The following is a 27,581-nucleotide window of genomic DNA, read 5'->3' as shown; positions in this document are numbered from 1 at the left end:
ATCCTAGCTGAAAAACATTTGCAAACTGGAAAATTGCAACCAAGGTGGTAAAGGAACAGGAAACTAAGCCAAGAGGAACAATTGATGGAATTACATATATTTTCTTTTTAAAATAAGTGACATGAAAATCGTATTTATCCAACTGATATGAATAGTATATAATGATAAATCTTGATTTATATCCCGCATTTCTCCGTAAACGGGACCCATACACACACACACACAGACATACAAACATACACACACACATAGAACAGCCTGTGTTGGATGGGCCACACTCCTCCTGAAGACACAGGTTCGCAGTCTGCGCCCATTCCTTGGGAGGTCTGACTTGGCCACGGTGGTCCACGCTCTGGTTACATCCCGTTTGGACTACTGCAACGCCCTCTACGTGGGGTTGCCTTTGAAGACGGCCCGGAAGCTCCAATTAGTACAACGTGCGGCAGCCAGATTAATAACTGGGGCGACTTACAGGGAGCGCACCACCCACTTGTTAAGCCAGCTCCACTGGCTGCCGATATGCTACCGAGCCCAATTCAAAGTGCTGGTTTTGACCTATAAAGCCCTAAATGGTTCCGGCCCAATCTACTTGTCCGAACGTATCTCCTCCTATGCGCCAGCAAGATCCCTGAGATCATCTGGAGAGGCCCTGCTCTCGGTCCCACCTGCCTCACAGGCGCAGCTGGTGGGAACAAGGGACAGGGCCTTCTCGGTGGTGGCTCCCCGGGTGTGGAACACCCTCCCAAGAGAGATGTGTCAAATTCCAACCCTGTTGGGCTTCAGAAAAGCCCAAAAAACATGGCTGTGTGCCCAGGCTTTTAATCAATAAATGGTGAAGATGACACGGACTGAACTATGGACAAAGCATGAGGAAGAACGGATCTGATTTTATGTTTGAAATGTATATTTTTAATTCATAATGTATTTTAATAGTTTTAACTGTTTTATGTGCTGTTTTATATTGGTTTGTATGGGCATCTAATTGTTGCCACTATTGTAAGCCGCCCTGAGTCCCTTCGGGTGAGAAGGGCGGGATATAAATGTGAGAAATAAATAATAATAATAATAATAATAATAATAATAACAATAGCTTATAAAAACAAATTTCCAGTAAGAAATAAACACATTTAAAAACATTAGTCTAAAACAGTTACTGCAAGCGACTCAACAAGATAGATGGGAATCTTCACACAACTCAATAAGTTAGCCTTCCTGTCATTAAAGCAAAGTGTCTTCATCAAAAGCTTGTGCGAACAGGGAGGACTTTAGCTGTTTTTTAAAAGATGTCAGAGAAAGGGCTGTTTTAGCCTCCTTGGAGAGAGAGTTCCAAAGAGTTGGAGCGGCCGCCAACCGCATTTGTGATAGTGGCGTCAAAAAGAGGAGGGCCTTGTTAGAAGAGCTTAATGTTCGGTCTGGTTGGTATGAGGAGATGCGGTCAGATAGGTAAGTAGAACCTGAACCATTTAGGGCTTTAGAGGTCAACCCTAGCACCTTGAATCGGGCCTACAAAGGAATTAGCAGCCAGTGTAGGCGCTTTAGCACGGGGCAGTATGCTCCCTGCATCCAGCACCTGTTAGTAACCTGGCTGAAGATCTTTGAACTAATTGAAGTTTCTGGACACTCTCCAAGGGCAGCTCCACATAGAACCTGTTACAAAAGTCTAAATGGGGTGTAACCAAGGCATGGACCACCACTGCTAAATGCGGCTTCTCAAGGTATGATTGCAGCTGGCACACAAGTTTTAATTGTGCAAAGGCCCCCCTGGCCACTGCCGACACCTGGGCCTCCAGTGTCAGTGATGAGTCCAGGACCCCCAGACTGCGGACCTGTGACTTTGGGGGAGTGTGATCCCATCCAGCACAGGTTGCCTATACCCTGAGCTGTCTTACGACTGACCAGGAGGACCTCCATCTTGTCTGGATTCAATTTCAATTTGTCCACAACAGCTGACAGGCTGCTTCCTAGGCTTTTGGTGGAAATGAATAGTAGAGTTGGGTTTCATCTGCATACAGATGGCACCAAACTCCAAAACTCCGGATGATCTCTCCCAGGGGCTTCATGTAGATGTTAAACAACATGGAAGACAGAACTAAACCCTGAGGGATCCCACAAGATGAAAGTCGTGAGGCTGAGCAGGTGTCCCCCAACACCACCATCTGGGTACGACCTTCCAGGAAGGAATGGAGCCACTGCAAAACAGTGCCTCCAAGTTCCCATCCCAGCCAGGCCACTCCTGTATGTAGTCTGTGATAGTTCAAAGGGTATGAACAAAACATTTCCCACATGTGTTGCCGAAGGCTTTCATGGCCGAGATCACAGGGTTGTTGTATGTCTTTCGGGCTGTGTGCCCATGTTCCAGAAGTATTCTCTCCTGACGTTTCACCCACATCTATGGCAGGCATCCTCAGAGGTTGTGAGGTATTTCCCACATGTCTGGCATCTGCATGTTTTTTAGGCTGTGTGTACTCTTTAGTGCTCATTAAGGGATGAAGTGTGAGGAAAACATTTCCCATACTTCTGGCACTTTTACCCTTTCTTTCCTGTGTGCAGTTTTTTGTGCCTAATCAATTGTGAACTGTAAGCAAAACACTTCCCACACTCCCGGCATTGGTATGGCTTCTCTCCTGTATGGAGTCTTTTGTGGCTCACCAAAGCTGAACTGTCTGCAAAACATTTTCCACACTCCTGGCATTGGTATGGCTTCTCTCCAGTGTGGAGTCTTTTGTGCCTCACCAAGGTAGAACTGCGAGAAAAACGTTTCCCACATTCTCGGCATTGGTATGGCTTCTCTCCTGTATGGAGTCTTTTGTGGCTCACCAATTCTGAACTGGAAGCAAAACATTTCCCACACTCCTGGCATTGGTATGGTTTCTCTCCTGTGTGGAGTCTTTTGTGTCTCACCATGTCGGAACTATGAGCAAAATATTTCCCACACTCCTGGCATTGGTAAGGCTTCTCTCCTGTGTGGAGTCTTTTGTGGCTCACCAAGCCTGAACTATCAGCAAAATATTTCCCACACTCCTGGCATTGGTATGGTTTCTCTCCTGTGTGAAGTCTTTTGTGCCTCACCAAGGCTGAACTGTAAGCAAAGCATTTCCCACACTCCTGGCACTGGTATGACTTCTCTCTTGTGTGAAATCTCTTGTGTTTCATCAAGTGTGAACTATGGATAAATGATTTCTGACAGTCCCGGCTTATGAAATCCTCAGTTCCTTTAAAGATTTCTTCTTGGCTCGGACATGGCAATTTGTAATCAGCAACACATTTGTCTGATATTTTCCATTTACAATGGCTTTTCCCATCACTGAGTGTCTTGTGAAGCACAAGTGCCACATTTTGGATAAAAAACTCTCCAGATACATTGCATTTGTAGGGCCTTTCTCTGGCACAATCTCCATCTTCTCTGTGGGTTTCCTGGTGTCTAGGAAGGCCCCCATTGTGTCCCAAATGCTTCCCGCGTTTGGTGCATACATTGCTCTTCTCCCAATTATCTGCTGTGAAAAAGAACAAAAACAATAATTCCTCAGCGTGATTAAATCCTGGATGATTGCTATTTTTCCATGCACAGGCCTTGTGTTCAACAGCAACACTCTCACCCTGGAGGGTATGTAAAAGGCACTTCTCAACACCCCCAAACAATCTGACATGGTAAACCTGGGTAACTGGGATGGCGGGTGTAACGGAAAACCTAATTATAATGGGGAATTTTTGTCTATGTTATTAATATTGGTTTTATGGCAAGGTAGGCAGGAGGTGGCTACTTCTGATTGGTTGTTGTGTCACGATGGTAACATAGCTACTGCAGTAGAAATGTATCTATTTGAGGGTGGCTAGCAAGAAAGGGGCAGAGCTAGCTGAAAGGAAAAAAGAGGGAAGATTTTGAAAATTATCTCAGTCTCTAGTCTGGCGAGCTAGAGGGAAGATCGTATGTGTTTAAGTGTGTAGCTTCCGTTGTTATATTGAAGTAAAAAGGGACTAATTTAAGTCTAAGTCCTCAGTTAAGTAAAACTGAGAGGAATAGAGTCTTTTGAGATTATGTTTCAGTCAGATTATCTATGGTAAAGAGGAGAAATATATTCATTTGAAAGAGAAGATATACATTTGAAAGAAAAGATAGTGCATTACCAGGTTGAACTAAGTCAAAGTGTTCAGTGTATATAATAACAGCTTTATGTATCTTAGTGAGTGAAAGTTGGATTTTTCTGCTCCAACGTAGAAGGTCCCATAATTTCAGAGTAATGCAAAGATTATAGCACATTTACCATTAACTACCGAATGGGACTCTTGCAGTTTTTTGAAATGTGATTTCCAAAGGGATAGATTTGGCTGACAAATCTGGGAAAATGCAAGATAGTGACTGAAAAGAAAAAGAGGAGAACAAAGATGAAGGCAGAGAAGGAGAAAAAAAAGAAGGTCGGCAGGACTCAGCCAGATATAGTGGCAACCATGAATTAGAAAGATAGGGGAATAGAGTTTGATTACACTTATATGCCTCCCTTAGTGCACAAAAAACCCCGATCCCCAATCATTCACAAGCACAGAACATATAACACATTATATTTCAAGTCACCATCTTGCAAATGACTGAGGCTAGGGACTGTTTGTGTGCTGGGAGAGGCAGCATAGAACGAGAGCTTAGCTTTCAGACATGCAAACGCTAGACTGCCTGGTTGAGAGGAAAAAACTAAGTCGAATACCACACCGATAAAAAGATGTATTACTGTGTCTGCGTATCTGAAGCCAGGGGAAGTTTGTTCCTTTTGATGATCCAGTCTCCTGCCCCTCTCTCCATCCAATCTGCTTCCTCCCTCTCTCTCTCACACACACACACTCATAAAGTCACAGAGAGAGAGAGAGAAGAGTGACTGATCTGGGGTGATTACACTTGATAGGCTTTCCAGGGGGCCCTGTTGCTGCGAGGGAGTGCGGTATGCTTGGACTTGACTCCAATTATGGAAGTCTTCCCACTGGAGTCCAAATTGGTGCCAACATCACTGTTACTCAGGCACCAAGTCAATGTTACACTTGTGTTATATATTTCTAACAGAGATTGTGATGATTTAAGATACTGGTCCCACTAAAGAGCTGCTGACTGGGTGACTGCATTTTGAAATCAAAATCTCCATCAGTGAGGAAGCCTTACCAAGAGAGTCCACAATCCCATGAATCTCCTCCATGATCTGCATGTGAAAGACTTTCTGATTAGGATTCAGAAGAGCCCACTCCTCCAGGGAGAAAGGAACAGCCACGTCCTCAAAGGCGACTGGGCCCTGGTGGAAAAAGAAAAGATTTCCTTCACACATAAGGGCTATCAAGAAAAATATTCAAAAGAAAATCTTTAAAGTAGATTTACATTCCTGTTGGTTGGTTTAAAGAGAAAGGCCTACGGTCTCCATGCCACAGTTTAAACTTTGTAGAGACGTCCAATTGGTCATAGTCAGAACTATTTGTTAATTAATACTGTATGTAGAACCAGAAATGGAATCTGGACATGTTCCAGATTTCATTGTGATGCCCTAAACTGGACACAATGTTAGTCTCACCAAAGCAGAAAGGTCAACATGACTTCCCTTAATCTAGCAACTATATTCCTTTGGATGCAGCCCAAAATCCCATATGCTTTTAAGCTGGTGCATCACACTGTTAGCTCTTGCTCAACTTGCAGTCTACTAACAGTCCAGCATCCCTTTCACATGAAATGTTGTGCCAGGTATCTCCCACCCTGTATCTGTGCATTGTGTATTTCCTGCCTTAGTGTACTATCCTACATTTCTCCTTGTTGAAATTAATTTCCTTAGTTTTCTAACTTGTTAAGGCCATTTTGAATTCTGATCCTGTATTCAGGAGTATTCGCTATCCCTCCCAATTTGGTGTCATCTGCAATCTTGATAAGCATGCCCTCTAAACCTTCATCCAAGTCAGTAAGAAAGATAAGGAACAGCACTGGGCCCAGAAAAGAACCCTGCGGCACCACACTCGTCATTTCTTTTTGTTGGGAATCAACCCCACACTGTTCAAGTCTCAAGTCCTCAATGAGGAACAAGTTAGTTAGCTTAGAATAGGCTGAGGGTTTTCTTTTCCCCATGACTCCCGTATTACAGTTGGAATGTATTTATTTCTTCTCTCCTTTGTTTCTGCTCTCATTCTCATTGGTTATGTAGAATGGATATTTTGCAGGTGCATGCCTTTTGTATTTGACTTTTACATCTTAGTGTGTGCTGTGTGTATTGAGATCTCTCTCTGCTTGTGTGTCAGGAGAGATGTAGTGCTTGGCGATTTTCCCCTCTTTTTTAAACCCTAGAAAAGATGGAGTTTAGAGTAGCTCAGACCCAGTTCTTTACTATTAAGAAATGTGGTTATTCTTTTTAATGTAAATAAACATTTTGTAATCTTTAAAGGCGGAACTATACATGTTTGCCTCCTAAGCTCTACATTCTTTACAGCCATGGCACCACACTCTGCTTGCTGTGAGCTGAATGCTCAACTATACATATCCTGTTTGTATTTTTGGATGCCCTGCCATTGTTTTGGCTAGTTTTCACTAACAAAATCCAGATGCCGCAATAACAGTGACTTTGTGGGCAGGACAAAAAGTGTCCTGTTTGTATTTTTTGGTGCCCTGCTATTTTTGGGTAGTCAATAAGAAAGATGTGGAACAGCACTTGGCACAGGACAGAACCCTTCAGCACCCCACTAGTTACTTCTTTCAAGGATGAAGAGGAAGCACTAGTGAGCACCCTTTGTCCATTCTTGAAGATAGCGACAACCTTTGCCTCCTCCAGTCCTCTGGGATTTCTCCTGTTCTCCTGGAGTTCTCAAAGATTATTGCCAGTGGTTCTGGAATTTCTTGTGCTAGTTCCTTCAGTACTCTTGGATGTAGTTCATGTGGCCCTGGAGACTTGAATTCATTTACAGTGACCAGGTATTCCTGGACTACTTCTTTGCCTATTTTGAGTTGCATTTCCTTTATTACGTAATCTGCTCTATCTTGCTCAAGTAGAATACCAATTCCCTTTCAAAGGAAGACTGAAGCAACGTTCTACCTTTTCCCTATCCCGTTAGCATTTCACTCCCTTTTCCAGTCACATACCCTATTTGCTCAGTTTCTCTTTTTCTATTCACACAACTAAAGAACCCCTAGTCTATGATTCTATTGTTTTTAATCTCTCTAGCAAGCCTGAGCTCATTTTCTGCTTTAGCTTGTCAGACCTTTTTCCTACTTATGCTGGTTAGTTATGTGAATACTTTTTTGGTGATTTCCCCTCATTGTCCATTTCTTGTACACGTTCTTTTAAAATCTTAGCTCACTTGAACATCCATTCTGGTTTCTTTAGACTTCTCTTAATATCGCCCCTTTTATTGGCACTGTTTGCAATTGTGCCTTCAATATCTCACCTCTAAGAAAACACATTAATTCTTTTCTGTTTCAAAGATGTTTGATGATTAAGACTGGAACAAATGACACCCAGGCAGCTCCAATCCTCCTCTCCCAGGAATCCTTCTGCTTACCTGATTCAGTTCCACTCCATCACAAAGGGGAAGAAACGACTGAGGATTCAACAGCAACATAATTCCTGGGAGAGAGAGCAAGGTGTGGAAAGATGATCACCTAAACATGTTTCAGAGGTTACAATTACAGTCCTTTAAATAATCCTATAAGGAAATGATCATATGAACATAGGGGCATTCTCCAGCCCCGGGAATATGTAAAATTTTGGAGTTTAGGACTTTTTATCTCATTCAGTGCTGTGAATAGGTTGGATTGAAACTAGTACTGGGCTTGGTATTTCAATTGACTAAAGTTATTCTTTGTTTGTCTTCCAGCTCAGTTTCTGGGCTCATCTTAGCTTCGTGTCCCATCTGAGAAGATACTGAAGGGCTGATTTTCAGACCCATACAACTTAGGGCTGATGTGGAAATATTGCAAGAAAGAAAACTGCAAATGAAACTGAAATTACACCTTTTGCAATCAAATGCCTACCTATATGCTCATTTCAAGACCAAATGCTCCTGCATATGCTCAGTATTATTACTGCTATTATTATTATATTTATTTATACCCCACTTTATCTCTCCCAAATTTAACATAAACACATTAGCATATAATTTAAAATATACAAATATACCAACTTTAAAACCGAATTAAACATAAACAGTATTTTTAAAATTCACAGTTAAAAACCATTCAAACATATTCAATGCATATTAGAGGGAGGCTGAGTCGACGGAAGACTCGGCCCCCCTCTGACCTGCGGCCTATCCCCAAGTGCACCTATGACAGGCGACCAGTTTCCTCCCCTCCTACCCTGGTGTTGGTGAATGCTAGGTCCATAAGGAATAAAACTGCTACTATCAGAGATTTTCTTACTGACCAGGGAGCTGACCTAGTGTGTATCACTGAAACCTGGATCCAAGAGGGGGACGAGATCCTACTCCAGGAAATAACATCTCCAGGTTATGTAATCACCCACCAGATGCGGAGTGGGAGGCGGGGGGGTGGGGTGGCTATGCTCTCCCGAGAAAGCTTTTCTCTTAGGGCAGTTCCTGTTGTGGACATCTCTGGCACTGAATGTGTTGGTCTGGTGTGGGATTCCCCTGAGAGCATGGCCTTTCTGCTGGTGTACCGTGCGCCTAGTGCACCAGCAGACAGCCTATCCCAGCTGCTCGAGACTGTGTCGGAGTGGTCCTTGAGGTTCCCCAGACTTGTTGTCCTGGGGGACTTCAATGTCCACGCTGATACGGACTCTTGCTCAGCAGCGGCTATGGACCTAGTGTCTACCATGGAGACACTAGGACTCTTGCTCTGCAGTACTGGGCCCACGCATCAAGCAGGACATACGCTAGACTTGATCTTCAGCGCAGGAATTCAAGTGACCCAAGCCTCTATTTTAGAGGTTCCATGGTCGGATCACTGTGCCCTGAGAGTCAGGCTGGAGCATGCCTACCCACCTGGCAAGGGCGCCGAGCCGATTTGGGCTCGCCCAAGAAGACTTATGGAACCTAGTAGGTTCCAGAATGCTCTGAAGGATCTGGAGCCTGTCAGCGACTCAATCGATGTGCAGGTGGACATGTGGAACATCAGGCTGTCCAATGCACTCGACGAGATCGCCCCTAGACGCCCTCTCCAACCCCGCCGAAATCGGTCTCCTTGGTTCACCGAGGAACTTCGATCGATGAAGTGGGAAAAGAGACGGCTAGAGGGCGTGTGGCGAGAACTTCATGACAGAGCTTCGAGATCAGCTTACAGGGCATTTATGGAGTCCTATGAGCATGCTACCATCGAAGCAAAGAGAGTATACTATGCCTCTTTGATAGAGTCCGCCAGCCCACGCCCGGCAAAATTGTTCAAAATAATTAGATCTCTAACGACGGTTCCTACCAACCCAAAAAGTGATGATCAGACCCCTTCAGCCGAGGCTTTTCAAAGCTATTTTGCTGACAAGATCTCACTACTACGCCGGGACCTCCCCGCCACAACTGATACAATGAGAGAACTTGAGACTCCGTGGCCACTTGCTGGGCCCACCCTCGACCAGTTCATCCCACTGGACGCAGAGGGTCTCGATAGGCTCATAGCTGCAGCTAGACCGACCACTTGCTCCCTTGACCCGTGTCCCTCTTGGTTAGTAAAATCCTGCTTGGAGGGATTACGTGACCCGCTGCTGAAGATAATAAACAGCTCCCTTGAGCAAGGAGTCTTTCCAGAGGGATTAAAAGAGGCAGTGGTCTCTCCTCTGCTGAAAAAACCAGATTTAGATCGTTTGGTTCCCTCCAGCTACCGCCCAGTTTCGAATCTTTCATTTCTGGGCAAGGTGATTGAGAGGGCAGTAGCGGTGCAGCTGCAGCAGTTCCTAGACGACACAGCCGGACTGGATCCTTTCCAGTCTGGCTTCCGTGCGGGGCATGGGACAGAGACTGTATTGGTTTCCATCACAGATCATCTCCGATGCCAGCTTGACCGGGGCGGGTCGGTGTTGCTTGTGTTATTGGATCTCACAGCAGCATTTGACACAGTCGATCACAATCTTCTGACCCACCGCCTTGCCGTTGCTGGAGTTAGGGGGACAGCTTTAAATTGGCTGGCCTCCTTTCTTCACAACCGTGGACAGCGAGTGGAGAGGGGGGGCCTGGTCTCTGAGAGGTCCCCTCTACATTGTGGGGTTCCTCAGGGGGCCATTCTCTCCCCTCTGTTGTTTAACATCTATATGCAACCACTTGCTCAGCTGGTCCGAGATTTCGGGCTCGAGTGTTATCAATATGCTGACGACACTCAGCTTGTGTTAAAGATGGAAGGCCAACCGGAGTCTGTACCCGACAGTTTTCACCAGTGCCTCGAGGCCATTATTGGATGGTTGCGTTCCAGTAGTTTGAGGGTGAATCCAGCAAAGACGGAGTTCCTATGGCTGGGCCGACCGGGCAGTGGGGATATCCAGTTGCCAACCCTGGATGGTGAAGTGCTACGCCCGTCTTCACTAGTAAAGAGTCTGGGAGTCCTCTTGGACCCTTCACTGACGATGCAGGCCCAGGTCTCCGCCGTTACCAAAACTGCCTTTTTTCATCTTCGGCAGGCTAGACGGCTAGCCCCCTATCTATCTAGGGACAACCTGGCTACAGTGATCCAGGCTACAGTCATCTCGAGACTGGATTACTGTAATGCCCTTTACATTGGCCTTCCTGTGTCGGTGATCCGGAAGCTCAAATTGGTGCAAAATGCAGCTGCCCGGCTCCTTGCGGGAGTCCCCATAAGATGCCACATAACACCAATCTTACGGCAGCTGCACTGGTTACCAATTGAGCACCGGATCACTTTCAAAGTGATGGTGCTTACCTTCAAGGCCTTACATGGTCCAGGGCCGATGTACCTGAGGGACCGCCTCACCCCTTACAAACCCCAGAGATCCCTCCGTTCTGAGGACCAAGACCTGCTGGAAGTCCCCAGTTTTAAGACCTTGCGTCTAACTGCAACTAGACGCAGAGCCTTTTCAGTAGTGGCGCCATCTCTGTGGAACACCTTGCCACCTGAAGTTCGTGCCTTGCGGGACTTGTTGGCTTTCCGCAGGGCATGTAAGACACACCTGTTTCGGCAGGCTTTTGAGTTCTGTTGCTGATGTTTTAAAAGGTGCTTTTAGGATGTTTTAAAGATTTTTTTTAAATGATGTTTTTAAAATGTTTTTTAAATTGTTGATTTTAGCCGGTTCCTGTAAGCCGCTCCGAGCCCTAGGGGAGTGGCGGCATATAAGTTTGAAAAATAAATAAATAAATAAATAAATATTCAAAGTCTCAGTTTCAAACAGAATTTAAAAAACACAAATATTGCCAAAATTCAACAAATATAAATATTTCTCTAAAAGATCCACATTAAAAATGCATTTCTATAAAATGCATATTAAAGTATTTAAAAAAGACATCAAACAAAGGACACGAGTTTAAGATATGTACCTATCTCAGGGCCAAATAATCCTGCGTATGCTCCACCTCAAACTCAAACCCTGGATGTGCTACAATCCCCTAAAGAGGAATTTATACTGGCCTAAAACACCAAACCTCCCAGAAGGGTTCTTTCTTACCCTGCAAGTCTGCAGCCCCATCTTCTTCCTGCTTCAGCTCCTTCTGCTGGGGGCTCTGGTTGGTGTCTGAATGAGATTTTTCTGATGCAGGGACATCAGGCTGGACTTCAACACAGTTATTTTGGGCCTGAAGGTGCACAGAGTATTACAGAAGTAGTATGAAGAAAGATTAGAAAAACATTTTTTCCATATGTGCAGAAACAGCATTCTGAGATTGCAACCTAGTTTGAAACAAGGGCCATACTCCCACCCCACCCCCCATCATTTTCAATGTGATATCTGGGGTCAACAAATTTGAGTAGAGCAGTAACCGGGCTTATAGGAGATATGGAGATGACAGCAGGAGGGGGGGAGAGTAGGTGGGAAAAGAGATAGAGGGAGCAGAGTCCAGCTTCTCCCCCACAATGGTGCCAACTTGGAAGAAAGGCAGGATGTACGTTTAATCTATCCCTCAGTTGCAAGGTTAGTGAAACCAAGAGGAAATGCTCTCACCTGTTCTTCCTGCCTCTTGTCCTCTGCCCGACTCAGGAGGAAGCCTTCCGCCAGGGCCACCGCCTGGGAAGAGGTCTCTGCCCCACACTCTCGGACCCAGCTCCCCATCTCTGGGGGCACGATGCTCAGGAACTGCTCCAGGACCACCAGGTCCAGCATTTCAGCCTTGGTGTGTTGCTCTGGCTTCAGCCACTGGCGGCAGAGATCATGGAGGCGGTTGCAAACCTCTCTGGGTCCCTCACCCTCTTGATAGGAGGACTGACTGAAACACTGGCACTGTACATCTGAACTATAAAGGTCCACACTAAGGGACTTGTGTGTAGCTTTTTCCCAGGGTGTCCCACTGGTCCCAAGTCCTTCTTCAGGTCCAGGTGAGTAGGGTATCTCCATGTTTATTTTTTTATTTTTTCACAGTAGAGTCTCACTTATCCAAGACCCGCTTATCCAAGGTTCTGGATTATCGAAGGCATTTTTGTAGTCAATATTTTCAATATATTGTGATATTTTGGTGCTAAATTTGTAAATACAATAATTACAACATAACATTACTGCGTATTGAACTACTTTTTCTGTCAAATTTGTTGTAAAACATGATGTTTTGGTGCTTAATTTGTAAAATCATAGCCTAATTTGATGTTTAATAGGCTTTTCCTTAATCCCTCCTTATTATCCAAGATGTTCGCTTATCCAAGGTTCTGCCGGCCCGTTTAGTTTGGATAAGTGAGACTCTACTGTATTTAAATTATATATTGCTCTTCTCCCCCAGGGGGACCCAGAGTGGTCTTAATAATAATAATAATAAAACTTTATTTATACCTCGCCACCATCTCCCCGTGGGGACTCGGGGCGGCTTACATGGGACAGAGGCCCAAACAACATAGAACAAAACATAGGCAACACAATACAAATCACACTATAAAAAGATAAAACAGCAATACAACATATCAATTAAAAAAATACAGGATAAAAAATTGCATTCAAAACACATAAATGGTAAAATTGTAATAAAAATGGGATAGATTATTAAAAACCCTCTGGGGCGGGTTAATTCATGACTGTATCTCCAAAGGCTTGCCGAAACATCCAAGTCTTCAGTTGTTTCCTGAAGGAAGGTAGAGAAGGGGTCAACCTAATCTCCCTGGGGAGGGAGTTCCAGAGTCGGGGAGCCACGGCCGAGAAGGCAGTCTTACACAATGGCAGAATTAATTGCCACATATAATACAACACGTAGTAAAAACCAAACATAAAACACAAATAAAGGCAGATATCCAAATCAAATTAAAACAATTAAAACAATGTGACCATTACAACAGGGGAAGTTTCCAGCCAAAGTCAGAGCCAGTGTCAGAACCACTCTTGATGAAGAATTAAACCGTATGCAAGATGCTTTCCCTCCCTCTTGTCTCAACTGAACAGGCTCTGCTCCAAAATTCTCAGGCAACAATGACATCCCTTCTGTGAAAGAAAGTAAACATTACACAATGGGCCTTGGGAGGATTTTTTTAAAGAGAGTATAAACAAGGCCTGTGTTTATTTCAGAGCCAAGTCGTGCTGGGCCCTCCCTCCTGTCACTCGGCCTCCAGGCCCACCTGGCCTCCCATTGAGCTCCCCTTCAGTCCCAACCCAGACGATATCACTGAGCTTGGCCTAGCCAGGCCTGCTCTCTCTCTCTCTCTCTCTTGAATGGATGGGGCCCTAATCCACGGGCCTTTTCTGAGGGAGAAGCCAAGGGCTCAGTCCTATGGGGAGGGACTGGGATCAGGCTCGCCAGGAGAAGAAGACAAGGAAGTGGCCGTTTCCTCAAGGCTGCCTTTCCGCGCATGCGCAGGCGCTTCTCTGAGCAACGGTCGCTTCTCTGAGCAACGGTCGCGTCCCGTCACGTGACCATCTCTGCGCTGCCGGAAGGAGTGAGGGAAAGAGGGAGAGAGAACGAGAGAGGCATCAGCTTGGGAAGCAAAGCCGTGGGAGCCAAACTAGGTGGGGATCTTGTATTAATTACACAAACGTTGTTGTTTTTTACGCTACAGGCAAACTTATTTCCTTAATGTATAGGATCCAGGGATTTAGACCCAATTCTCACAGCCTGTAACAAAGTCAAGGATGTATAACATGGTTAGCTCTAAAATAACTGCAAGGCCCATGTTTTTTCGATGTAATGTGGCTCAAAACTGTGTGTGCCAAGGGCAGGGAAATAGCCAGTAAATGCTAGCCACTGCCAGAGATACGATTTGCACATCAGGGGAAATACAATAGAGTCTCACTTATCCAACATTCGCTTATCCAACGTTCTGGATTATCCAACGCAGTCTGCCTTTTAGTACTCAGTGTTTTTGTAGTCAATGTTTTCAATACATTGTGATGTTTTGGTGCTAAATTCGTAAATACAGTAATTACTACATAACGTTACCGTGTATTAAACTGCTTTTTTCTGTCAATTTGTTGTAAAACATGATGTTTGGGTGCTTAATTTGTAAAATCATAATGTAATTTGGGGCCTCCGGTGGCACAGTGTGTTAAAGCGCTGAGCTGCTGAACTTGCAGACCGAAAGGTCCCAGGTTCAAACCCGGGGAGCGGAGTGAGCGCCTGCTGTTAGCTCCAGCTTCTGCCAACCTAGCAGTTCGAAAACATGCAAATGTGAGTAGATCAATAGGTACTGCTCCGGTGGGAAGGTAATGGCGTTCCATGCAGTCATGCTGGGCACATGAGCTTGGAGGTGTCTACGGACAATGCCGGCTCTTCGGCTTAGAAATGGAGATGAGCATCAACCCCCAGAGTCGGACACGACTGGACTTAACGTCAAGGGAAACCTTTACCTTTACTAATGTAATTTTACTTTTAATAGGCTTTTCCTTAATCCTTATTATCCAGCATTTTTGTTTATCCAACATTCTGCTGGGGCCCCTGGTGGCTCAGTGTGTTAAAGCGCTGAGCTGGTGAACTTACGGACCAAAAGGTCCCAGGTTCAAACCCCGGGAGCGGAATGAGCGCCCGCTGTTAGTCCCAGCTCCTGCCAACCTAGCAGTTCGAAAAAATGCAAATGTGAGTAGATCAATAGGTACCACTGCGGCGGAAAGGTAACGGCACTCCATGCAGTCATGCCGGCCACATGACCTGGAGGTGTCTATGGACAATGCCGGCTCTTCGGCGTAGAAATGGAGATGAGCACCAACCCCCAGAGTCAGACATGACTGGACTTAACGTCAGGGGAAACCTTTACCTAACGTTCTGCTGGCCCATTTATGTTGGATAAGTGAGACTCTAATAGCTTAAGTATTTTTTCCTTTGGCTTGGCACCAAACTTGATAACGGAGAAGCCCTATGACCAACTGAACATACTGCAGAGGTTTGTGGTAACTGACCTTGATTTCAGGAATTGTAGTTCACCCTGATCCAGAAAGCACTGAACCCAGCTAACGTCACATCTGGGCCAAATTTGACACACAGTCCCAACATGGCTAACTGTGTATACAGGCGAGGTTTGGGGTGCTTGACCTTGGCTCTGGGAGTTGTAGTTCACCCTTATCCAGAGAGCATTGAACCTAGCCAACATCGGATCTGGACCAAACACAGACCCAACATGGGATACAGGCGGGGTTTGGGGAGGATTGACACATGATTTTGGGAATTGTAGTTCACCCACATCCTTATGTATTTTCCAATGGGAGCAATCATAAAAAACAAAAGTAAAGATTGATTGGCTGTCAAACATGGCCATACAGCCCGCAAAACATACAACAACCCAAAGACTGACTTGTTGTCAAAGGCTTTCATAGCCGGGATCACAGGGTGATTGTATGTTTTCCAGGCTGTATGGCCATGTTCCAGAAGTATTCTCTCCTGATGATTCACCCACATCTATGGCAGGCATCCTCAGAGGTTTTGAGATGTGGGTGAAACATCAGGAGAGAATACTTCTGGAACATGGCCATACAGCCCGGAAAACATACAACAACCCAGTAAAGATTGAGTTTTTCCTAATAAATAGTGTTACACATTACCAAACAAATATTGAATACCCCAAAACAAACAATGCCCTCTTCTAACAACCCAAGCACCTCCAGGTCCCCAAGCTAGTACATAATAAAAGTGAAATCTGTATGTGTGTGTGTGTGACATGGGGGGAAAGAGAAGCAGAGACAGGTGCGTGGGGTGAAAGAGAAGCAGAAAAAGAAGACTGAGGCAGAAGCAGAGAAAGGTTTGGGGTGAAAGAGAAGAAGGTGCGTGGGGTGAGGGAGAAGCAGAGAAAGCAGAGCTGTGTGTCTGCGCTGAGAGGTGAAGGCCCTGGTGGGAAGGCGTGGGGCTGAAATAAGCCCTTTTTTTCAGCCCTACACCCTCCCACCAGAACCCTCATCCAAGTATAAGCTGAGGGGGGCTTTTTCACTCTTAAAAAGGGTTGAAAAATTCAGCTTATACTTGAGTATATAAGTTATATTAACACTGTAAATTCTAAAATAACAAAAAAAAGTGTGTGTGTGTGTTTTTTTTAAAATAAATAAATAAATAATGTGGATTAAAAGTGTGTGTGCAAGGAGCAGGCAAACAGCCAGAAAATGTTAGCCAGAGACACAACTTGCACATCAAGGGAAATAATAGTGTAAGCATCTTTGTCATACTCCAAGGCAGAAATCCTTTTGACTATAAACAGCACACCAATCAGCAAGCAGTTTATTGTAGAATATATATAAAAGCAAATCAGCCTCTCATCTGAACCCTGCTCATCTACACTTAATTACAGCTGCTCGGGTCTCTCGTTAACACTTAATTCCAGCCCAAGCCCCTCAATAGAAGTATCATCCCCTTCATGAACTTCAGACTCAGACTGTACAGTGGGAACAGACACAGATCGAACAGGCTGACATACAGCAATCTTTTCCTTTGGCCTGGCCTCCACAGAAGGACTGTGTTCAATTTTGGAATCCCAGCTGAAAAACAACACCCACAATCAGAAAATTTACAACCAGAGTGGTAAAAGTACAGAAGAATAATTGATGAAATTACATACCTGTATATACTCGAGTATAAGCCAACCTGAATATAAGCCGAGGCACCTAATTTTATCACAAAACTGGGAAAACCTATTGACTCGAGTATAAGACGAGGGTGGGAAATGCAGCAGCTACTGGCAAATTTCAAAAATAAAAATAAATATAGATACTAATAAAATTACATTATTTGAGGCATCAATAGGTTAAATGTTTTTGAATGTTTACATAAAATGTAATTTATGATAATAATAAGACTTTAATAAGATAAGACTGTCTAAGTCTGATTATCTATATACTTGAGTATAAGCCAACCCGAACATAAGCCAGCCAGGATCCTCACTCGAATATAAGTTGAGGGGAGCTTTTTCAGCCCTAAAAAAGGGCTAAAAACTAGGCTTATACTCGAGTGTATACAGTATGTTTTTTTTCCAGAACAGCTGATATGACAATTGTATTTAACCATCTGAAGGATTGAAACAGGGAACTTGCTTTCTGCTGCGCCAAGAACAGGACCTCCTCTGAGGAATTCAAATGACAAGAATGGGGACTCCACCCAATCTTAGGCAGAATCTCTAAAATGTTCCTGTTTAAAATCAGATGTTTACCATCAGAGGCTAACCAGGGGAAATTCAGCCCAATCCCAAGCTGTAACAGGTGTCCAGAGAAGCAAAAGAATTCTCCAAAAGAATCCAAAGTCAAACAAGTCAGCAGCAGCAACAATAAAATTGAACAACAGTTCAAAACAAAGAAGAGAGTTGACTAGGAGCTCAAAATCAAGTCAACTGCTGCTTGAAGCCAAGGGAATCACATGTATTCTTTGGGAAATGTTGAATGTATACTCTACAGGACCAGAATGTCCACAACCTACAATTTCCCTGTTGGAATTCATTGTATTAGTTTTGTCCCAGCTCGTTGGATGATTTCTCTCCTGTATGTAGTCTCTGATGCTTCAAAAAGTATGAACACCGAACAAAACATTTCCCACACTCCTGGCATTGGAATGGTTTCTCTCCTGTGTGGATTCTTTTGTGCCTCACCAATGCTAAACTGGAAGCAAAACATTTCCCACACTCGTGGCAATAGTATGGCTCCTCTTCTGTGTGCAGCCTTTTGTGGCTCAGCAATGTTGAATTGTAAGCAAAACATTTCCCACACTCCTGGCATTGATATGGCTTCTCTCCTGTGTGGAGTCTCTTGTGCCTCAACAAGTGTGAACTGTTAGTAAAACATTTCCCACACTCCTGGCATTGGTATGGCTTTTCTCCTGTGTGGAGTCTTTTGTGGCTCAACAAGTGTGAGCTGTTAGTAAAACATTTCCCACACTCCTGGCATTGATATGGCTTTTCTCCTGTGTGGAGTCTTTTGTGCCTCACCAAGGCTGAACTGCGAGCAAAACGTTTCCCACACTCCTGGCATTGGTATGGCTTCTCTCCTGTGTGGAGTCTTTTATGCCTCACTAAGAGTGAACTGCTAGTACAACATTTTCCACATTCCTGACATTGGTATGGCTTCTCTCCTGTGTGGACTCTTTTGTGTCTCACCAAAGCTGAGCTGTCAGCAAAACATTTCCCACACTCTTGGCATTGGAATGGCTTCTCTCCTGTGTGGAGTCTTTTGTGGCTCACCAAGGATGAACTGCGGGCAAAACATTTTCCGCACTCCTGGCATTGGTATGACTTCTCTCCTGTGTGAAGTCTTTTGTGTTTCACCAAGGCTGAACTGTCAGCTAAAAATTTCCCACACTCTTGGCATTGGAATGGCTTCTCTCCTGTGTGGAATCTTTTGTGGTTCACCAGCTGTGAGCTGTAAGTAAAACATTTCCCACACTCCTGGCATTGGAATGGCTTCTCTCCGGTGTGGAGTCTTTTGTGGCTCAACAAGTGTGAACTGGAAGCAAAACTTTTCCCACACTCCTGACATTGGTATGGCTTCTCTCCTGTGTGGAGTCTTTTATGCCTCACCAATTCTGAAGTGGAAGCAAAATATTTCCCACACTCCTGGCATTGGTATGGCTTCTCTCCTGTGTGGACTCTTTTGTGCCTCACCAAGGCTGAACTGTGAGCTAAACATTTCCCACACTCCTGGCATTGGTATGACTTTTCTCCTGTGTGGAGTCTTTTGTGGCTCACCAGGTCTGAAGTGTCAGCAAAACATTTCCCACACTCCTGGCATTGGTATGGCTTCACTCGTGTGTGGAGTCTTTTGTGGCTCATCAAATCTGAAGTGTCAACAAAACATTTCCCACACTCCTGGCATTTGTATAGTTCCTGTCCTGTATGAAATCTCTCATGTTTCACCAATTGTGTACCCTGAATATAAGATTTCCCACACTCCTGGCTTATGAAATTCTTGAATCCTTCAGAGACTTCTTGTTGGCTCAGATCTGGTAATATAAATAAATAAATAAACAATCTTTATTTGTAGACTGCCCTATCTCCCTGGAGGGACTCAGGGGGGTTTCCAACACATACTGCAAACATTCAATGCAAAGAAAGAAACATATGAACAAATTACAACAAAACAAAATAAATGAAAATATAATAAATAAAATAAAACAACCACTACTAGAACTTAGCATCAAATAGCAATTATCTAAAAAATAAAACTAGGCCACACTAACAAACATAATAACACATTATGAATTTAAACAGGATAAAATTTCAAATAGCTAATACTTTGATTAAGAATAAAGTGATTATCCACAACTAACTGGCATGAAATCAATTCCAGTATCTAGACAATTTAATATATCTAGACGATGTTATATGTCAAGAGGTATTAGTCTTCCTCCTCTCCATACGCCAGGGTGCAAAGATGTGTTTTTAGTAACTTTTTAAAGTTGAGGAGGCGGCATTCCAAAGGTAAGGAGCAATCGTGGAGACTGCACCCCCCCCTCATTCCCACCAACCGCATCTGAGAGGGGGGTGGGATCAAGAGAAGGGCCTCCTCTGCTGACCGCAGTGTCTGAGTAGGTCTATAAGCAGACATGCGGTCCTTCAAGTAGTCTGGGCCTGAACTGTTTGGAGCTTTAAAGGTAATGACCAGCACTTTGTATCTAGACGAAAAGCAGATCAGCAGCCCATGAGCTGCCACAGCATGGGACTTGTCCGCTCACTTTACGGAGCTCCAGTAAATAATCTGGCTGCCAATCTCTGTGCCAGTTACAAGCTTCTGACCTGTCTTCAAAGGCAGCCCCATGTAGAGATCATTGTAGTAATCCAAGCGGGATGTGACTAAGGCATGGACTACCATAACCAAGTCTGGCGTCTCAAGGTATGGGCACAGGTGGCACCCAAGCTTTAACTGTGCAAAGGCGCTCCTGACCATCCCTGACACCTGGGGTTCCAGGGTCAGTGATGAGTCCAGGAGCACCCCCAGACTGCTATCCTGTGTCTTTAGGGGGAGCGTGTGCACGCTCAACACCAGCTGTAACTCCACACTCTGATCCACCTTCTGACTGACCAGGAGTACCTCTGTCTTATCTAGATTTAATTTCAACTTATTAACCCTCATCCAGTCCATCACTGATGAAAGACAGCAGTTCAAGATCAGGACAACATCTTTGGCATTGGGTTTAAAGGTGCTGGATCCAGGGAGCACACAACACTGCCACAGCACCTTCACTGGCTGCCATTTTGTTTCTGAGCCCGATTCAAAATGCTGGTTTTGACCTTAAAGACCGCATCTTCCATATCAACCTGCCAGTCAGGGGAGGCCTTGCTCTCACTTCTGCTGCCATTCCAAATGCAGCAACAAGGGAGAGGGCCTAATCGGTGGCCATCCCGAGCCTGTGGAATACCCTCCCCAAAGAAGTTAAAACAGCTCCCTTTCTTCTTTCAAGAATTAGCTAATAAGCTTATGTCATATATTTCTATCATAAGCCCTGCCTTGAGGACCCTCAGAGACTGGGATGATTTGGGATAATACTGCATGTTGAAATAGAAATCCCCATAAATGAGGGAGCCTTACCAAGAGAGTCCACAATCCCACGGATCTCCTCCATGATCTGCATGTGAAAGACTTTCTGATCAGGATTCAGGAGAACCCACTCCTCCAGGGAGAAATGGACAGCCACATCCTCAAAGGCAATGGGGCCCTGGTGGAAAAAGAGAACATTTCCTTCTTACATAAGGGCTGTCGAAAAAAGATCTTTAAAATAGATTTACATTCCTCTCCATTGTTTGAAAGGGAAAGGGCTTAGGCCTCCGTGCCACAGTTGTAAGCTTTGTAGAGACGTCTGGTTGGTCACAGTCAGAACCATTTCTTAATTATGTAGAATCAGAAATTGACATGTTCCAGCTTTTCTTGTGGTGCCCAGAACTGGACACACCTATTATTTCAGGTGAGGTCTCACAAAAGCAATAAAGAAGATAATCATGACTTCCCTTAATCTAGATATTACATTCCTTTGGATGCAGCCCAAAATCCCATAGTCTTTTAAGATGCTGCATCACATTGTTGGCTTATGTTCAACTTGTGGTCTACTAACACCACATAGAGTGCATTACAGTAATCCAATCTTGATGTAACCAAGACATGGACCACCATGACCAAGTCTGGCTTCTCAAGGTAGGGTCGCAGCTGGCGCACAAGCTTTAATTGTGCGAAGGCCCTCCTGGCCACTGCCGGCACCTCAGCTTCCAGGGTCAGCGATGAGTACAGGAGGAGCCCTAGACTGCGGACTTGTGTCCTCAGGGGGAATGTAATTCCATCGAGCACAGGTTGCCACCCTATATCCCTATCAACCTCATGACTGAACAAGAGGACCTCTGTCTTGTCCAAGGTCATGTGGCTGGCATAACTACATGGAGCACCGTTACCTTCCCGCCAGAGCTGTACCTATTGATCTAATCACATTTGCATGTATTCAAACTGCTAGGTTAGCAGAAACTGCAGCTAGGGGGAGTTCTCCTGATTTGAACCGCCGACCTTTCGGTCAGCAAGTTCAGCACCTCAGCAGTTTAACCAGCTGCGCCATCGGGGGCTCTCTAAGTTTACTACCCTACATTTATTCATGTTGAAATCAGTTTAGTTACTTTTGGCTCAGCTCTCGAACATGTTAAGGCCATTTTGAATTCTGATCCTATTTTCTAGACTATTAGTTATCTCTGTTTGTTGTCATCTGAAAATATGATGATAAGGATGTTGAACAGTGCAACAGCCCAGGACAAACAGTGCAACAGCCCAGGACAAAACCGTGCGGCACTCCACCAGTCACTTCTTTCCAGAATGAAGGGCAACCATTGGTGAGCACCCTTTGTTGCTCAACCAATTACAAATCCACCTGACAGTAGTATCATCTAGCCACCTTTTTATGAGTTGTTTGTAAAATCATAGGAAACCTTTCCAAAGGTCTTACTGAAATCAAAATGTGCTACGTTCACTGCATTTCCTTCCTCTACCAAGCTAGTAACTCTATTGAAAAAACAGATTAGTCTGGCATAGCTTGTTTTTGAGAAACCCATGTTGCCTTTTAGTGACTACAGCATTCTTCCCTGTTATTTAGATCAAGCTGACTAGATGTTAATTGTTTGAGGGGGGGGGGGCTTTTTCTGTATTCTTCAAGATAGAGACAACCTTTGCCTCCTCTAGTCTGCTCAGACTTCTCCCATTCTCCAAGAATTCTCAAAGATTATTGCCAGTGGTTCTGAAATTTCTTCTGCTAACCTTCAGTACTTTTGGATGCAGTTCATGTGGCCCTGGAGATCTGAATTCATTTAGAGTGGCCAGGTATTCATGGACTACTTTCTTTAGCAGTGTCTTCACTTCTAAGAAAAACACATTAAATCTTTACTGTTTCTACAGATTTGATGATTACATATGCCTGAAACAAATGACACCCAAGCAGCTCCAGTCCTCCTCTCCCAGGAATCCTTCTGCTTACCTGATTCAGTTCCACTCCATCACAAAGGGGAAGAAACGACTGAGGATTTGGCATCAACATCATTCCAGCTCCTGGGAGAGAGAGCAAGGTGTGGAAAGCTGATCACATAAACACTACAATTACAGTCCTAAAAAGAAACCTATGAGGAAATGACCCTAAGAAGACAGGAGCATTCAACAGCCCAAGAATATGTAAAATTTTAGGGTTTAGGACTTTATCTTGCAAGTAATGCTGTAGGTAGGTTGGATAGAAACTAGTCCTAAGCTTGGAATTTCAACTGACCAAAGTTATTCTTTGTTGATTGTTTGTCTTCCAGCTCAGTTTCAGGGCTCATCTTAGCTTTGGGTCCCACTTGGGAAGATACTGAAAGGCTGAATTTTCAGTCTATTCATCTTTACGCTAATGTAGTAGTATTGCAAGAAAGAAAACTGCAAATCACATTGAAATTACGCATTTTTCAACAATAACAATAATTATAACAACAACAACAACAACAATTTTATTTCTTTCTAGCCTGTCTTTGCAATACCTGGCAGGTTACAACACAAATTAAAAAACATGAACATTGCAAATATACATATACCTATAAAAGATCAACATTAAAACTACATTTCTATAAAGTACATAAAACAGACATAAAACAAAGGACATGACTTTAAGATATGTGCCCATTTCAAGGCCAAATGATCCTGCATATGCACCTTCTGAAGCTCAAATTGTGGATGTGCTACAATCCCTCCAAAGGGGAATTTACACTGGCATAAAACACCAAAACACCCCAAATGGTTTCTTCTTACCCTGCAAGGCTGCAGCCCCATCTCCTTCCTTTTGCTGGAGGCTCTGGGTGGTGTCTGATGGAGGTTTCTCTGATTCAGAGTCATCAGGGTGGACTTCCATGCAGATATTTTGGTTCTGGAAGAGCACAGAGTATTCCAGGAATAGTATGGAGAAAGTAAAAAAAATTACACCTATGTGCAGAAACTGCATGGACATTTTAAAAAGAATAACTATGAGATGGCAAGCTAGTTTGAAACAAATGGCATACACCCTCCCCCATCATTTTCAATGTTATATTTGAAGGTGAACAAATTTGAGTAGAGCAGCAACAGAGCAGCAAGTGAATGTGGAGGTGACAGCAGGAGGGGCAGAGCAGGTGGGAAAAGGGGCAGAGGGAGCAGAATCCGGCTTATCTCTCTCATAGGTCCCATCTTGAAAGAAAAGCAGGATGTACATTTAATCAATTATCAGTCCCAAGGTTAGTGAAACCAAGAGGAAATGCTCTCACCTGTTCTTCCTGCCTCTTGTCCTCTGCCCGACTCAGGAGGAAGCCTTCCGCCAGGGCCACCGCCTGGGAACAGGTCTCTGCCCCACACTCTCGGACCCAGCTCCCCATCTCTGGGGGCAAGAGGCTCAGGAACTGCTCCAGGATCACCAGGTCCAGCATCTCAGCCTTGCTGTGTTGCTCTGGCCTCAGCCACTGGCAGCAGAGATCATGGAGGCGGCTGCAAGTCTCTCTGGGCCCCTCCACCTCTTGGTAGTAGAGCTGCCTGAAGCGCTGACGCTGTATGTCTGAGCTATCCATGTTTTCATTCAGAAGTGTCTTCATGGTTCTTTGCCAGTGTTCCACAATACTCTCGCTATCAATAACACCTGGGTGTCTTCCAGCAACAAGTCCAGCAGAATCGGGACTCTCTATCTTTGTACTGGTATCCAAGGAAGGAGCAATAGTGATCCAAGTTACGTTTCCTTCCTCTCTTATGGGGCAATAGTTTCTCCTCCAAAACTCTGAAAAACCAAGATATTTCTCTGATGGGACCCAGTTCTTCATCTCTGGGGGCAGGATGCTCAGGAACTGCTCCAGGATCACCAGGTCCAGCATCTCAGCCTTGGTGTGTTGCTCTGGCTTCAGCCACTGGCGGCAGAGGTCATGGAGGCGGCTGCAAACCTCTCTGGGTCCCTCGCCCTTGTGGTAGGAGGACTGCCTGAAGCGCTGGCGCTCTACATCTGAGCTATAAAGATCCACACTCAGGGACTTATGTGTAGCTTTTCCCCAGGATGCCCCTCTGCTCCCAAGTCCTGCTTCAAGTCCAGGTGAGTTGGGTCTCTCCATGTTGGAACCACCGATTTATGAAGAACCAAACCGTGTCCAAGGTGCTTTTCCTCCCTCTTCTCTCAAGGGAAAGAAATGCTTGAACATTTCCTCTGTGAAAGGAAGGCAGAATTAAACAAAGAGGCTTCGGAAACCTTTTTCTTTGAGAGTGAAAAAAACAAGCCCTTTATTTATTTTGGAGCCAGGTAATGCTGGACCCTCCTTTCACTTGGGCCTCTGTTTTTCCAGCCTTGCGTCCTCAGTGCAGCATTTTGGCGACGATGCACAGCTGCGGGAAGGGGTGACCGGCTGGTTGAGGATGCAAGCGGCAGAGTTTGGTGGGGGAGGAGTTGCCAAGCTCATTCCTTGCTATGATAAGTGCCTAGATTTGAATGGCGACTATGTTGAGAAGTGGTATTTCGATATGGCTTTTAACTGCATATGGTAAATGTTTTCTCCTATACTTTGTTCATTTTTAATTCCAAAACGTAATCTACTTTCTGGATAACCCTCGTATCTACCTTATAAGCAACTATTATAAGCAAAGAGATTTAAAGATGGGCTTAATGCCAACCTTAAAAACTGTGGCATAGACACTGAGAACTGGGAAGCCCTGGCCCTTGAGCGCTCTAATTGGAGGTCAGCTGTGACCAGCAGTGCTGCAGAGTTCGAAGAGGCACGAATGGAGGGCTTAAGGGAGAAACGTGCCAAGAGGAAGGCCCGTCAAGCCAACCCTGACCGGGACTGCCTTCCACCTGGAAACCGATGTCCTCACTGCAGGAGGACATGCAGATCAAGAATAGGTCTCTTCAGCCATCTACGGATCCATCCCCGAGATAACAGAAATGGAGGACCATCACCCTCGAACTACGAGGGATTGCCTAAGTAAGTCACCTAAGTATAAGCAACTATTAGAAAAAGGAACTCTGCAGAAATTAAAAACACTACAAGAGTGACAAAAAGAAGACTCAACAGTGACATGTTTTCATTATAATCAACTCCAACAGAGACTTCGTCTAGATGAAAAAAAAGAGGTAGATGAGAATTGGAGAATCTTGGTCAAAATGTACAAATTAACTTTAGCTGCACAACAAACAAATACACAGAAACTTCAAAAAGAATGGAAGCCCTTCATTGAATTTATAAAGAACCAAAGGAAGATGACCACAGCAGGATCTGTGGACTAAAATAGTGTTAATAGTATGTAGTTACATTTTGTACTATTTATAAACCCTATATTCAAGAGACTTTAAATAATTGACCTATCAGAACTCTTTGATTGGAATAGAAATGGTTGCAAGCCCTGTTATTAGATATTTTATAACTGTACACACACACACAGGGTGAGTGTGTTAGAAGGCCAACCTGTGAGAAAAACAGGCCTGGCCAACTTCGGCCCTCCCTCCAGGTGTTTTGGGCTTCAGCCCCTTTTTGGCTCTTGGGAGAAGGACTGGGAATAAGACTCACCGGAAGAAAGAGAAGGAGGAGGAGACAGGCTGCAAGGAGAAGGGGAGAGAGGCCAAAGGGACAAACTCCCTCTTCCAGCCGGGCAAGGAAGGGTTAAGGGGAGGGAGTTTGGTTCCTAGAGCGACAGGAAAGGTGGGTCTAAGGAGGCCCACTTCCTTCCTGCCTCTCTGGGAACCAAACTCCCTCCCCTTAACCCTTCCTTGCCCAGTGTTACCCTGGAAGGAGGGGAAAGAGCATCTCTCAAAAGCCCTGGAACCAAAGGACTAAAGATGATGCCATAGATATAGTCATGGAAGAAAAATTTCACATTCATAGGATAGTCAGTTAGACTGAGGGAGACGTAGTTTTGAAAGGGAATTTTCAGGGATAGTTCCAATGACTGTAAATCCCATATGTCCTAATTTATTGCCATATGACCTGATTTGCAATGGCCCTTGTGAGGCCCATGTTCGAGAAAAAATGCTGATGTTTGGAAAAAGAGCAGAGAGGAAGTTACTTTTCAAGGATAAAGGTCCATCAGGACAGAACTGATTAGCTAGTACTCCCTAAGTTTCCCAGCCATTGTAGTTATGCTTGCAACAGAAGAAGTAGATAAGCCTGACCCGTAGATACAACGCCCAGGGTCAGAGACATAGTTTGATTAGATTGGCTCCAACCCTGCCTGCCTTTGTGAAACAGCTGAAGACATGGCTATTTCAGTGTGTGTTTGATTAATTCACCAACATGATAGACACTTTCACCGAGACATTACTTCTTAGCACTACCTTACCTTATCCCATATTATCCCAGTTGACTCTCTGACACTTGTTCATGCACTTTATTAAAGCTTTGGATATTGTGTTTTATATGCCCGGCCCCTTTTATCTCCAGTGGTTGATGCTGTATTATTACTCATTTGCTCTGATTTTATGTGTTTTATTGTATTTTTATAATGTTTAAATTGTTTATTTTATTTGATTTATGTTATTACTGTTTTGTTTTGATATTCATTGTAATTGCTTTATTCTGTTTTGTTTTGGGCATCGCCCCATGTTACCTGTCCCAAGTCCCTTCGGGGAGATGGTGGCGGGATAGAAAAATAAAGTGTTGTTGTTGT

General features: G+C 44.4%; 2 protein-coding genes across 2 annotated transcripts in view; one reads left to right on the top strand and one right to left on the bottom strand.

The window, feature by feature from the left end:
• Positions 1 to 27,581, top strand: part of LOC103280228 (zinc finger protein 420) — a 412,323-nt gene that overhangs the window by 317,092 nt on the left and 67,650 nt on the right. The window lies entirely within an intron of this gene.
• Positions 77 to 26,601, bottom strand: LOC103277514 (zinc finger protein 91). Its single transcript, XM_016996522.2, is given in 12 exon segments — positions 77 to 3,494; positions 5,144 to 5,270; positions 7,510 to 7,574; positions 11,568 to 11,694; positions 12,060 to 12,461; positions 16,922 to 16,982; positions 17,943 to 19,428; positions 21,015 to 21,141; positions 22,930 to 23,000; positions 23,727 to 23,841; positions 24,215 to 25,131; positions 26,486 to 26,601. Coding segments are annotated over 11 exon segments (4,431 nt in total). The 5' UTR covers positions 25,040 to 25,131; positions 26,486 to 26,601; the 3' UTR covers positions 77 to 2,469.

The sequence above is a fragment of the Anolis carolinensis genome, chromosome 2 (genome assembly GCF_035594765.1).
Source record: "Anolis carolinensis isolate JA03-04 chromosome 2, rAnoCar3.1.pri, whole genome shotgun sequence".
Lineage (NCBI taxonomy): Eukaryota > Metazoa > Chordata > Lepidosauria > Squamata > Dactyloidae > Anolis > Anolis carolinensis.
This window is presented reverse-complemented; position numbering and strand designations above follow the sequence as displayed.